The 12471-nt window shown below is 31.2% G+C and overlaps 1 protein-coding gene and 1 non-coding gene across 3 annotated transcripts; one reads left to right on the forward strand and one right to left on the reverse strand.

Moving 5' to 3' along the window:
- The first annotated feature begins 304 nt into the window (after nt 1-304).
- LOC133831050 (ribonuclease MRP protein subunit POP4-like) lies at nt 305-4706 on the forward strand. 2 transcript variants are annotated; one of them, XM_062261214.1, is made up of 10 exons: nt 305-407; nt 635-786; nt 1974-2196; nt 2323-2358; nt 2502-2581; nt 2681-2946; nt 3011-3079; nt 3209-3267; nt 3445-3546; nt 4315-4706. In XM_062261214.1, exons 3-10 carry the CDS (start codon nt 2010-2012, stop codon nt 4596-4598), a joined length of 1083 nt encoding a protein of 360 aa, XP_062117198.1. In that variant the 5' UTR covers nt 305-407; nt 635-786; nt 1974-2009; the 3' UTR covers nt 4599-4706. The 2 variants fall into 2 exon arrangements, with proteins under 2 accessions (XP_062117198.1, XP_062117199.1); XM_062261215.1 differs by lacking the exons at nt 305-407; nt 4315-4706 and adding an exon at nt 3801-4101 and having other exon boundaries at nt 502-786.
- A 2388-nt stretch (nt 4707-7094) lies between these two features.
- On the reverse strand, nt 7095-7201 carry LOC133833408 (small nucleolar RNA R71). The gene has a single exon (XR_009892789.1). It is a non-coding gene; the product is annotated as a small nucleolar RNA R71 (small nucleolar RNA).
- Nucleotides 7202-12471: the final 5270 nt, after the last annotated feature.

Genomic DNA, 12471 nt, shown 5'->3' on the forward strand with positions numbered 1-12471 from the left:
AATACCTTTTGTTTTTTTTTTAACTACAAAATTTTTATCTATTCTCATTTCTAAAAACACAACTTTAAAAAGAAAAAAAATATCAAAGAGTCACTTAGTCTCGGATAATGTAAATAAAATGAGATTGATTGTACTATAAAGTATAAACTATTATCTTGAGTGAGAAATAAACATTTCGTCAAGGAATTTGTTTGGAAAAGAAGGGAAATAGTAATTTTCAAGTCTTTTTAATTATTTTGTGAAATAAAAACTATATATATACATTGTATGAAAATTGAGTTTGAATAAAAATTATTATACTTCTCAAAAAAAAATTATAAGAATACCAATTTGGACCTAACAATACTTACTTGTTAATATAGATGGAAAGGAAGAAAGATACTTCAATCCCTAGGCTAGGACTCAAGGTAAAATAGCTATAGACTTTGATTGAAAATTTAAAAGTAATTATAGTAAATGACTTTATTTTATTTTTGTTAATAAGAAGTAGAGAATAAAAATGAGAAAAAATATTTTCTAAAATTTCACAATGAATTTTGTAATTTGAAAATTTCATTATTTTTCATTTGAATTTTTTTTTAGTGATACAATTTTGTTTCCCTTATTAAAATCCAAGTTGGAAACAAATTGGCAGCTAAAGATTTTCTCAGCCTTGTACACTTGAGACCTCCTCGCTCGTGAAGGCTTCCACTGCTGTCGAGACCTCCACCGGCGCCAGCACCGCCTTCCCCCGTCGACTCCTTGCAGTTCTCACTTTGAGCATTGTTTTCCACTCAATTTTGATTTGTAAGTCAATCAATGTTTTGATGCTTCTCCTTTGGATGTCTTTCGAATTCACAAATTTATACAACACTAAGCTTTAGCTTTACTCAAAAAATGCTTATTAAGTGTTTGATGGAATGCTTCAGCGAAACATACGAGTAAATTGAATGATTTTTATGTTTTTTTTAATCTCTTATGTTATGGGTTGTAGATTATTAATAGCTGGTATTGATAAGTCATGTGTTCTTCCCTTCGTTGATAGAGTCGGGTATTTTCATGAATTTTATCATTCATTTTTGTGTGTGGATTGTGAATCCTTACTTATTTTTTATGGTGTGGCTGTTTATCTTAGTCTTAGACTTAGTTTGTGACACAACTCCCTTGTGGCTATGGCCTTATATTTTGTGTTGAAAATAAGAAAGATTAAGATCAATTTTAGAGAGCTTTATCTTATAGGAAGATTGGAGTGGAACTTTTGATATGGCAAAAACAGTTTGATTTGGAATATCTCAATGGGTTATGAACCTTAAATATTGTGTATGAAATATCATAAAGATGGTGTTGGAATAAATAAATATATATATAATTTTGGTGGGGTCGAAGATATTTGTATTGATGGAAAAAGAGTAGTTAAATCTCTGTTAGCTAATTCGAACGAAAAAGGAACCAACTTATTAGTATAGTTGAGTTTTTTTGTAATGTTATATATATATGTACATATATATATCTATATTTACCATTGTGATCATACTAGTGCCTTTTTTAAATGATTTTGTTGTCACTTGTGATCTTGACTATTCTAGACTTTCCATGTGCAGTGGACAGGCTATAGTTTACATAATTATTGGTGTAATTTCAATTTTATAGCTTTTCACATATTTTCTAGATGATGATATATAAAGATTAATTCTATATTAGTCAATATTTTAAAGCTTTTCAAAAACACGTTTTATTTAGTTATGTTTCATATATTTATATAATTTTGGATGAGTTTATATGCGTTAATTAATTAGAACAGATAGTAACAATCGAAGCACAATAATTTTTTAAAAAAACGAAAGTCATGTATGGAAGGTGTTTGCCAAAATGCTTGAGAGAACCATGGTTACACAAGCAACTAAGATTGATGTAATTTTTCTCTACAATGTCGTTTTTTATGGGTTCTCTAAATTTTTCTAACTAGTGCTTGTAAATTGTTCAACTTTGTTTAGTGAGTTGGAAGGGTAAACTATTATTGTAGCCTCCTTATGTCTAGTGACACAGCTCCACGAGATCAAATGAAACGCAGTTTGGTGGCCTTAGAGCGAAGGTTCGCAGCTGCAAAAGCTGACCTTGTTGTTCAGCAGCAAAAGGACATAAAATATGGAAAAGAGTCTAAATGTATTGGTTCTTCATCTATGGCTCCTACCACAGTTATACCCCCTTCTAAGAAAGGTTGTTCTTTATGAATCCAAACTTTTATTATTGGTTTCTATTGTTTCCCTTAAAAAAAAAATTCATGATGGTGCAGCTCAATATTCATACCAAACTAATTGTACCCAAACCTTACTTTGTCTGCAGGAAATTTCACCTTTTCGGGTCATTCTGCTTCAGAAGGTATTGCTCTAGTTTTGCTAAACTAAATTTGAAGGAAAAAAAAAAAGATTGTTTATTTATACACCTTTGTGTATTTTTTGTACTCTTATAAATATATTTTAGAGAGAGAGAGAAAGATAACTTTGTTGGTGTAAATTGTGCAGAGGTCGATAAAAATGATCAAGCATACTTAAAACTCTCTCAAACTGTACATGAGAATCTATTGACGACCAATGTGGAGGAGGTATGGTATTGGTTTTGAACTAAAACGGTTGGACTTTCTTTGACTGAAAAAGTTCGCAGTTAATAGCTTCTGTGTGACATTCTGCCTGGTGCAATGTAGATTTCTAGTAGAAAAGAAAGCAAAGTTGATAATATTTTGCATGAACTTCTTCAAAATGGTGATTCAGCTCATAAGTACATGCAAGGATCCAGAAACAAAAGAATTGACAATTGGATTCTGCTGGATAATTATGTCCAAGGACGAAGTATATCTACAGGTTCTCGTTTAAGAGCTTTGCGATTGCACTCAAAGCGGTCAAAAAAGCACATGTCCATGAAACAACATAAAAAACACGGATCGCTTGATTTGCCTCGAGAGTTTCACAAGTGAGTTTACATCTCACTCTTAAGTTTATTTTCTTCGTTTTGTTAATATGTGTCTGGATTGCAGATTTGAAAACTTTAAACCTATGCATGAGCTTTGGAAAAGTTACATGACCCAACTTCTCAAAAGTAGTGGGTGAGTGAGACATTTTCTTTGGCTGGTATTGCAGCTATATTAGATTTCAAATCTTCTTTCAACACATTTTCGTGTTTTGCTTCTAATTTACAAGCTGTTGCTTAATGGTATTTTTATTCAATATTACAGGAAAAATCAGTTGGCTCAGTGTCTTCTGGATGCGGATTTACATGGTGCTATTATTTTAGGTCATGATCTTTCCTTGTATGGATATATTAGCTATTTGTTGTTTATTCCCACACTGCCTTGACTTTTGGACTAAAATAGTCTAAACCCAAATCTACTTTTCATATTAGTTAGTATTTGTTATTTCAATATTTTCCATATCTCTTTCCTTGTTTCTTACTGAAGTCTTCTTTTCTCAGTTGCTGAGTGTGAAATATCTGCATTCACTGGAGTGAGCGGTATCATGATTCGAGAAACTGCAGAAACATTTGGGATTGTTACACAAGATAATAAATTCCGAGGTAATTTACAGTTCAATTAGTAACTAACTCAGGTATGATTTATGTTTTAGGCACCAAGTTTCTTGCATTAAGTAATGCCTGGTGTTTTTGATAGGCAAAATTTATGCATTTCTAACTAAGTATCTGATACTAATTTTATGGGAAAACCATCCAATGCTAGAATAGAACTGATTCCTTTTGTTTCTATTCTTGAAATGTTTGTAGAAGCTATGCTGTCACTACTAATGTCTAATACTTTAGAGGATTATTTGCAGTTGTACTGAAAAAGGTCTCAGTCTTTATGCTCCAAGTAGATTGTTGGAAGGTTACATTGCATGGGGACAAACTCACTTCAAGAACTTCTACCTTGACCAACCAATTTTGACTATTGGAAGAAGATAGTATTAGGAATTTTGCTTTAGGGACTGGATTTTCATTGAGCTGATTGATAACTCTACAAAATAGAGTTATTTTACCATGTTTTACATGCTAATTGTTGCTTAGTTCATGAGTTTTTAATTAACTTATTAAGTTTTTATGTAATTTTTAATTTATTAGTCTTATTGTAGTTTTCTAGATTTTTATATGTTTTTATAGATATGTTATTATAATATGTTGTAGTTTAATTATTTAAAATTAGTATTGTTAGTTTGAATGCTAAAAATATGATTTTATTGAAATTAAATGTTATGTAAATTAAATTTTAATTAATGTTTTCATGGGAGTTATATGATATATTTTATTAATGAAAATATTTAATTTTAATTTAGTTTATAATTTATTGTGTAGGAAAATTATTGCCCTTGAAAAGCAAGAAAATCAAAGGAAAGATGGTAATTTTGAAAGAAAGTAACAAGAAAAATGGTGTTTCTCCAAAAGCCCAACCACGTGAGGCCCACTCTAGGCCCAACCCGTGGCCCCCCCTCCAACACCCAACCACCACATTGCTGCCATTTCCCTTATTGAGCCCAACAAAAATGCAATTTGTCCCTTTGTCCCCTATGACAAAAATGCCAACTTTTTACCCTTTTTCCTACACATTTTCACCACAACATCATCATTACACCCTATAATTTACCTCTACATACCATATTTATTTTATTTAATTAATCTAATCAATTTAATTAATTTAAATTGATTATTTTAATAAACTCACTTTGGCTATAAATATGGACTTTCAAGACCATTTTTGGGGTGCTTAATTTTTTGGTTACCATCTTTTTCTCTCATTTTCTCTCTACCATTCTCTCTTCCATTTGGGTTTTTCAAGAGCATTTTGCAAGTATGTATGTCATTTATTTTGTAATTTCTATTCTAGTTATGTGCTTCTAATCTTTTTCATAAGATTATTAAGATCATGATGAAGCAACTTGTAACTAGGTAATATTTATGTTGTATGTTGATTTCCCTTGTAATGCAACAAAGTCTATGGATTTTTCTTCTTCATATATTTCTTTCATCTTAAATATCTTGTATTTTAGATTGTTAGAACATTTTTACACTTTGTTCTTCATTAGTGCATAAACATAATATTCTTTGTGTAAGATGTGTCATTAAATTGTACACATCCATGCTTAGAACAAAAATATTATGTTTTGCCTTATAAATAATGTTCATTGATTTATTTGTTATTTCATTAGATTGATTTACACTAAATGCTTTGAAATTATAATTTTGAAAAGTGAAGAAAAATCCTATCTTTTTATAAGAAAATTGTGCTTAAAATTATAAATATTTTTGGAAAATGATAGTTTAAATTATTTTAACTATCACTAAAACTTGGGAATCAATATACTAATAAATATTATTAAACTTACATTTTGTGGATTCTAGTATCTTAATAATCTTTTCTTTTAATACTTATTTTCAACTCATTATTGGTTTATTTTCATTATCTTAAAAAGCTTTATTTTTCAATATTTCATTTTATGTTCATACTATTAAAACTCATCAATCTTTGGAACTAGGTTAGAATTTATTACTTTTTATTTAAAATAGTTTCATTTTCGATTTTAGACAACTTCTTTGGGTTCGACATCCTTGCTTACGATCACTATTCTATATGGACGATTCGTGCGCTTGCGATATATAAATTTTTAAACATACCCGTTTAGGGTCCATCAAGTTTTTGGCGCCGTTGCCGGGGAGTTGCAAGAGAAAAGAAACGAATTTATCTCAAGGTTAGTGAATTCTTCTACTAGTTATTTTAATTTTTTTTTACACTTAAAAAAAAAAAAAAAAAAAATATCTATAAAATCTAAAAAAAAAAAAGATAAAAAGAAATTTGGGACGGTTCAACCACCCATAAAAAAAAATATATACTTATATTTATATTTATTGTTTTTTTTTTTAGTTGACGGTACTTGTGCCTCCTATCTATCCTTTTAATTTTTATAGTCGATGGCACTTGTGCCTCCTAATTTTGTTGTAATTTTATTTCTTTTATATCTTTGTTAATTGATGGCACTTGTGCCTCTTGACATTTGTTGTAATTTTCTTTATTTATATTGTTGTAATTTTTATTTTATTTAATTTCCGCAAATTACTAGTTGATGGCAATTTTGCCTCCTAGCTAGTTGATGGCAATTTTTGCCTCCTAGTCCTCTATCTTATGTTTAAGTTGATGGCACTTGTGCCTCCTAGTTTTTACCTTAATTTTGTTATGGTTGATGGCATGCTATGCCTCCCTACTCTTGCTTAAATTTTAGTCTTATTTAATTTTTGCCTTATTTTTCTTTGTCTTCTTTAATATTTTAGCGTAATATTGTGAAAAATACTTGAAAAAAAAAAAAAAAAAACCTAAATCTTGTCCTTTCACCATAAGCAATTCTTGCTTAAAGGAAATTTGACCAAAATTCCCATCCGCCTCTACTAATTAACCTCGGGGAGTTGTTAGTAGTGCGCGAGTAAGTGGAATCAAATAGGCCTGGGGACAAGTAAACCATAAGAATTATATTGTTGTGAAATCTCTAAAAATTCTAAGTATGCTCTGTGGTTGCGGTTTTAACTGATCTTCCACATCAGAAAATTGTTTGTTTGAGATTATCCTTGTTGCCTTGTTTGTGAAAAATTGTATGCATCATTGGGAACGTAACTCTAAAAAACGATTAGTAAAAAGACGTTTATCTTTGTTTGAAATTGAAAGTGTTAGTAAAAATTTGAGCATCATGGAACCTATTGCTAATATTCTTGATGAAAATGTTGTGCCTGAAAAAACTTTGCTTGAATATTTTGCACCTATTTCATCTAATGCTCCTTCATGCATTGTTTTACCTACTACTTCTGCTACTCATTTTGAGCTTAAACCCGCAATCATTCAATTATTGCCATCTTTTTATGGGTTAGATAGAGAGGATCCTTACATGCATGTCAAAGATTTCTTAGAAATTTGCTCAACATTTAAATTTCAAAATTTTTCTGATGAGTCGGTCAAACTAAGATTGTTCCCTTTTTCATTAAAAGACAAATCAAAAGCCTGGTTAAATTCCCTTCCCACGGGGTCTATAACTACATGGGATCAACTTTATAATAAATTCTTACTGAAATTTTTTCCTATGTCTAAAACTGATAGTCTAAGGAGAGAAATCTCCGAGTTTTTTCAAAAAGATAATGAAGAGTTTTATGAATGTTGGGAAAGATTTAAAGATTTATTATTAAAATGTCCTCATCATGGTTTTGAAAAATGGAGACTTGTAAAATATTTTTATGATGGTTTGACTCCCTCTAATCGTCAAATGATTCAATCTATGCATACTGGAAAATTTTTAAAATTTCAAGGACAAGAGGCGTGGGACGCCCTTGAAGATTTATCTGTCAATTCACAACAATGGAATTATTTTGATCCTAGGTCTAGGTCAACTAATTCACCAAAAAGAGGAGGAAGGTATGAAGTAAAAGAAGAATTAGACTTAAGAACATCCTTAGATAAATTAGCGAGAAAAGTAGAAGCTTTAGCCATAAGCCAAACTATAAACTCTCCAATTCAACCTAGAAAAGATGTTTGTTCTATATGTTCTAGTCCTTGCCATAATGCCCAATCATGCCCTTCCTACCAAGAAGCCTTTTCTGAGGAGGCCAATGCACTTCATACTTATGGGAAACCAAATGATAGCCCATTTTCGTTCACCTACAATCCAAATTGGAGAAACCATCCGAACTTTTCATGGAGACAAAACCAACCCCAAATGAATCAAGGGCACCAATACAACACACAAAACCAAGCTCATGCCCCACAAAATCAACCATATTCGCAACAAAGAAAACCTTCCTTAGAAGATACTTTACAACAATTTATGCAATCCACCCAACAAATCCTACAAAATCAATCTCAATCTATTACCAAACTCGAGACACAAGTAGGACAACTCGCCACTGCTTTAGCTGATAGAGAAAAAGGAACATTCCCTAGTCAACCTATCCCTAATCCAAAAGGTCAATATGAGATAGGAAAGTCTAGTCATAATGGAGAAGTCAAATCAATTTCAACTCTTAGGTCTGGAAAGAAAATTGTCAAACCCGATTACATACCCGAGGTTGAAAATGAAAAAGAAAAAGAAAAGAGTCAGCCTCCTAGTTCTAATCTCAATGACTCATCAAACAAAGAAACTCCAATCCATCCTTTCATTCCAAAAGCCCCATTCCCACAAAGATTACTTCCAATTAAAAAAGGCAGCCAATATAATGACATCTTAGAAGTTTTTAAACAAGTTAGTATCAATATCCCTTTCTTAGATGCCATTAAACAAATTCCTGCCTACTCTAAATTTTTAAAGGATCTTTGTACTGTTAAAAGAAACACTAATGTTCCTAAAAAGGCGTTTTTAACTGAACAAGCTAGTTCCATTATTCAATATAAGAGTCTTGTTAAATATAAAGATCCTGGGTGTCCCACAATTTCATGCATTATTGGTGATCATTTTATTAACAAAGCTTTACTTGATTTGGGTGCTAGTGTAAATTTATTGCCTTATTCTGTTTATAAGCAACTTGGTCTTGGTGAGCTAAAACCTACCTCTATAACTCTTCAATTAGCCGATCGTTCTGTAAAAATTCCTAGAGGCATTATAGAGGATGTTTTGATAAAAGTTGATAAATTTTATTTTCCTGTTGACTTCATTGTTCTTGATACTCAACCTGTGGAAAATATGCATGCTCAAATTCCTATCATTTTAGGTAGACCATTCTTAGCTACATCTAATGCAATCATAAATTGTCGTAATGGTGTTTTGAAATTATCTTTTGGAAATATGACTGTTGAATTGAATGTTTTTAATGTGGTTAAATCTGTTGAGTGTGAAGAAGTGCATGAAGTTAACATGATAGATAGTATTTGTGAAAATGATGGAAATGACTTATTTGATTTTTGTGAAAAATACTTTGGTATGAACTTGCATGTTGATGACTCTAATGATGATGTGAATTCTTTGGTAGAGCCTATACCCTTAAATGAAACCAAAGTTGAACATTTTTCACCCTTAGGTCATGTTCAATCAATTTCTGAGTCTCCAAAGTTAGACCTTAAACCTTTGCCAGAAAATTTAAAATATGCTTTTCTAGGAGAGTCTGAAACCTTACCTGTTATCATAGCATCCGCTTTAGATAAAGAACAAGAAGGTAAATTGTTAGATGTCCTTAGAAAACATAAAGAAGCCATAGGTTGGACCATTGGAGACATTAAAGGAATTAGCCCATCCATATGTATGCATAGAATCCATCTAGAAGAGAATGCTAAAACCTCTCGGGAATGTCAAAGAAGAATAAATCCAAATATGAAAGAAGTAGTTAGAGAAGAGGTCATAAAATTGTTAGACGTAGGTATCATTTACCCTATTTCTGATAGTCAATGGGTTAGTCCAGTTCAAGTTGTGCCTAAGAAGTCTGGGATCACAGTTGTTGAAAATGAGAAAAATGAATTAATCCCTACTAGAGTACAAACAGGGTGGAGAGTGTGCATAGATTATAGAAAGTTGAATAATGTTACTAGAAAAGACCATTTTCCATTGCCTTTTATTGATCAAATGCTTGAACGATTAGCTGGCCATGCATATTATTGTTTTCTTGATGGGTATTCGGGGTATAACCAAATCCCCATCGCCCCAGAAGATCAAGAAAAGACTACTTTTACATGCCCTTTTGGAACTTTTGCATATCGTCGCATGCCCTTTGGATTATGTAATGCACCTGCGACTTTTCAAAGATGTATGATTTCGATTTTTTCTGACATGGTTGAAAGATTTCTTGAAGTATTTATGGATGATTTTTCTATGTTTGGTTCCTCTTTTGATGAATGTTTGCACCATCTTTCACTTGTTTTAATTCGTTGCAAAGAGAAAAACCTTGTGCTTAACTGGGAAAAATGTCATTTTATGGTTAAAAAAGGAATTGTTTTAGGTCATGTAATCTCATCTGATGGAATAGAAGTTGATAAAGCTAAAGTTGACCTTATTTCAAAACTTCCCCCACCTAAAACTGTGAAAGAAATTAGATCATTCTTAGGCCATGCCGGTTTTTATAGAAGATTTATAAAAGACTTTAGCAAAATTTCTCGGCCTTTATGCCATTTACTTGGAAAAGAAAATGCTTTTGTCTTTGATAGTAATTGCCATGTTGCCTTTGAAAAATTAAAAAATTTGTTGACTACTGCACCCATTATTCGACCTCCTGATTGGAAAATACCTTTTGAAATAATGTGTGATGCTTCTGATTATGCTATAGGTGCTGTCTTAGGACAAAGACTTGAAAAAATACCTCATGTAATTTACTATGCTAGCAAAACTTTAAATGATGCTCAATTAAATTACTCCACAACCGAAAAAGAATTGCTTGCTGTTGTTTTTGCATTGGAGAAATTTAGATCTTATTTGTTAGGATCTAAAATTATTGTCTATTCTGATCATGCTGCATTAAAATATCTCTTATCGAAAAAAGATGCTAAGTCTCGTTTGATCCGTTGGATCCTGCTTTTACAAGAATTCGACTTAGAAATACGTGATAAAAAAGGATCTGAAAATGTTGTTGCTGATAATTTATCTAGACTAGTTGTTGAAACTATACATGATTCCACTCCTATCACTGAAACTTTTCCTGATGAACAATTAATGCATATTTCTTCATTACCTTGGTATGCTGATATTGTTAATTATTTGGTCACTAAAGAAATACCATCTCATTGGTCTAAGCATGATAAATCTAAATTTTATTCTGAGGTGAAAAACTTTATTTGGGATGATCCTTACTTGTTTAAATACTGCCCTGATCAAATAATTAGAAGATGCATTCCAAACTGTGATCAGTCTAAAATCATATCTTTTTGTCATGATCATGCATGTGGAGGACATTTTAGTGGTAAGAAAACAGCTGCTAAAGTTTTACAATGTGGTTTTTATTGGCCTACTATCTTTCATGATACATATGTTTATTGTAAAGCTTGTGAACGTTGCCAAAAGTTAGGAAGTTTAACTAAAAGAAACATGATGCCTTTAAATCCTATTCTTATTATTGACATATTTGATGTTTGGGGCATTGATTTTATGGGACCATTTCCTAACTCTTTTGGTAATCTTTATATTCTTGTTGGAGTCGATTATGTATCTAAATGGGTTGAAGCTATTGCATGCCACACTAATGACCACAAAGTTGTGCTTCGTTTTTTGAAAGAAAATATATTTTCCCGTTTTGGTTCACCACGTGCTATAATTAGTGATAACGGTACTCACTTTTGTAATAAGCCATTTGAACATTTGATGAAACAATATGGCATTACACATAAAGTCTCAACACCATATCACCCACAAACTAGTGGTCAAGTTGAAGTGTCTAATAGGGAAGTTAAGCACATTTTAGAAAAAACTGTGAATCCAACTAGGAAAGATTGGTCCTTAAGACTCATTGATGCATTATGGGCGTATCGTACCGCGTACAAAACGCCCATTGGCATGTCACCCTACAGACTTGTGTATGGGAAGGCGTGCCATTTACCTGTTGAGTTAGAACATAGAGCCTTCTGGGCAATTAAGCAGTTAAATTTTTCTTTAGACAAAGCAGGTGAGAAACGAAAGCTTCAACTCAATGAACTAGACGAAATTAGGAATGATGCATATGACTATTCAAAAAAGTATAAGGATCGCATGAAATTTTACCATGATAAAAATATTTTGAGAAAAGATTTTTATCCAGGTCAGAAAGTCCTTTTATACAACTCTCGTTTGCATTTATTCCCGGGAAAGTTACGCTCTAGGTGGTCTGGTCCTTACATTGTTCGTATTGTTTTTTCACATGGAGCTATTGAAATTGAAAATCCTAAAAATGGTGATATATTTAAAGTTAATGGACAAAAATTAAAACCATTTTTGGAATTAAAAACTGATGAAGTGGATGAGATACTCCTTGAGGACCCTGTTTACCATGCTCTTTGATTCCTGTGTGATCTTGATAACTTGTGTTTTATTTGTATTGTTGTTTTATGTGCGATTTAATTTTTGTTAGTTGTATCCTGTTCTATCTTGTTCTATCTTCGCAATGCACAATATCGAGGTACGACCATTCTAAACTTTACACTCTTGTCAATTTTAATTTATATTTATATTTTGACACATTGAGGACAATGCTTAAATTAAGTTTGGGGGTATCGAGTTTTATTGTGTTTGTTTTGTGTTTTATTTATGTTTGCTTTGCATTGTTTTTAATGTTTTGTGTTTTATTTTATGTATGCTTGTTTGAAAAGAAAAAAAATGTTTGTTTGAATTTTTTTTATTTATTTATATGTTGTGGTTTTGTTAATTTTTTTTTTTTTATTTGTTCATTTTCATAAAAATTCAAAAAAAAAAAAAAATTTAAAAAAATTATTTACAAAAAAAAAAAAAAAAAAAATTTGGTGATATTTTTCATTTTCAATGATAAAAATTCTGATTGAGTTTGAAATTAATTCTCTTAAAAGTATGAATAATT

This window comes from Humulus lupulus, chromosome 4 (genome assembly GCF_963169125.1).
Source record: "Humulus lupulus chromosome 4, drHumLupu1.1, whole genome shotgun sequence".
Lineage (NCBI taxonomy): Eukaryota > Viridiplantae > Streptophyta > Magnoliopsida > Rosales > Cannabaceae > Humulus > Humulus lupulus.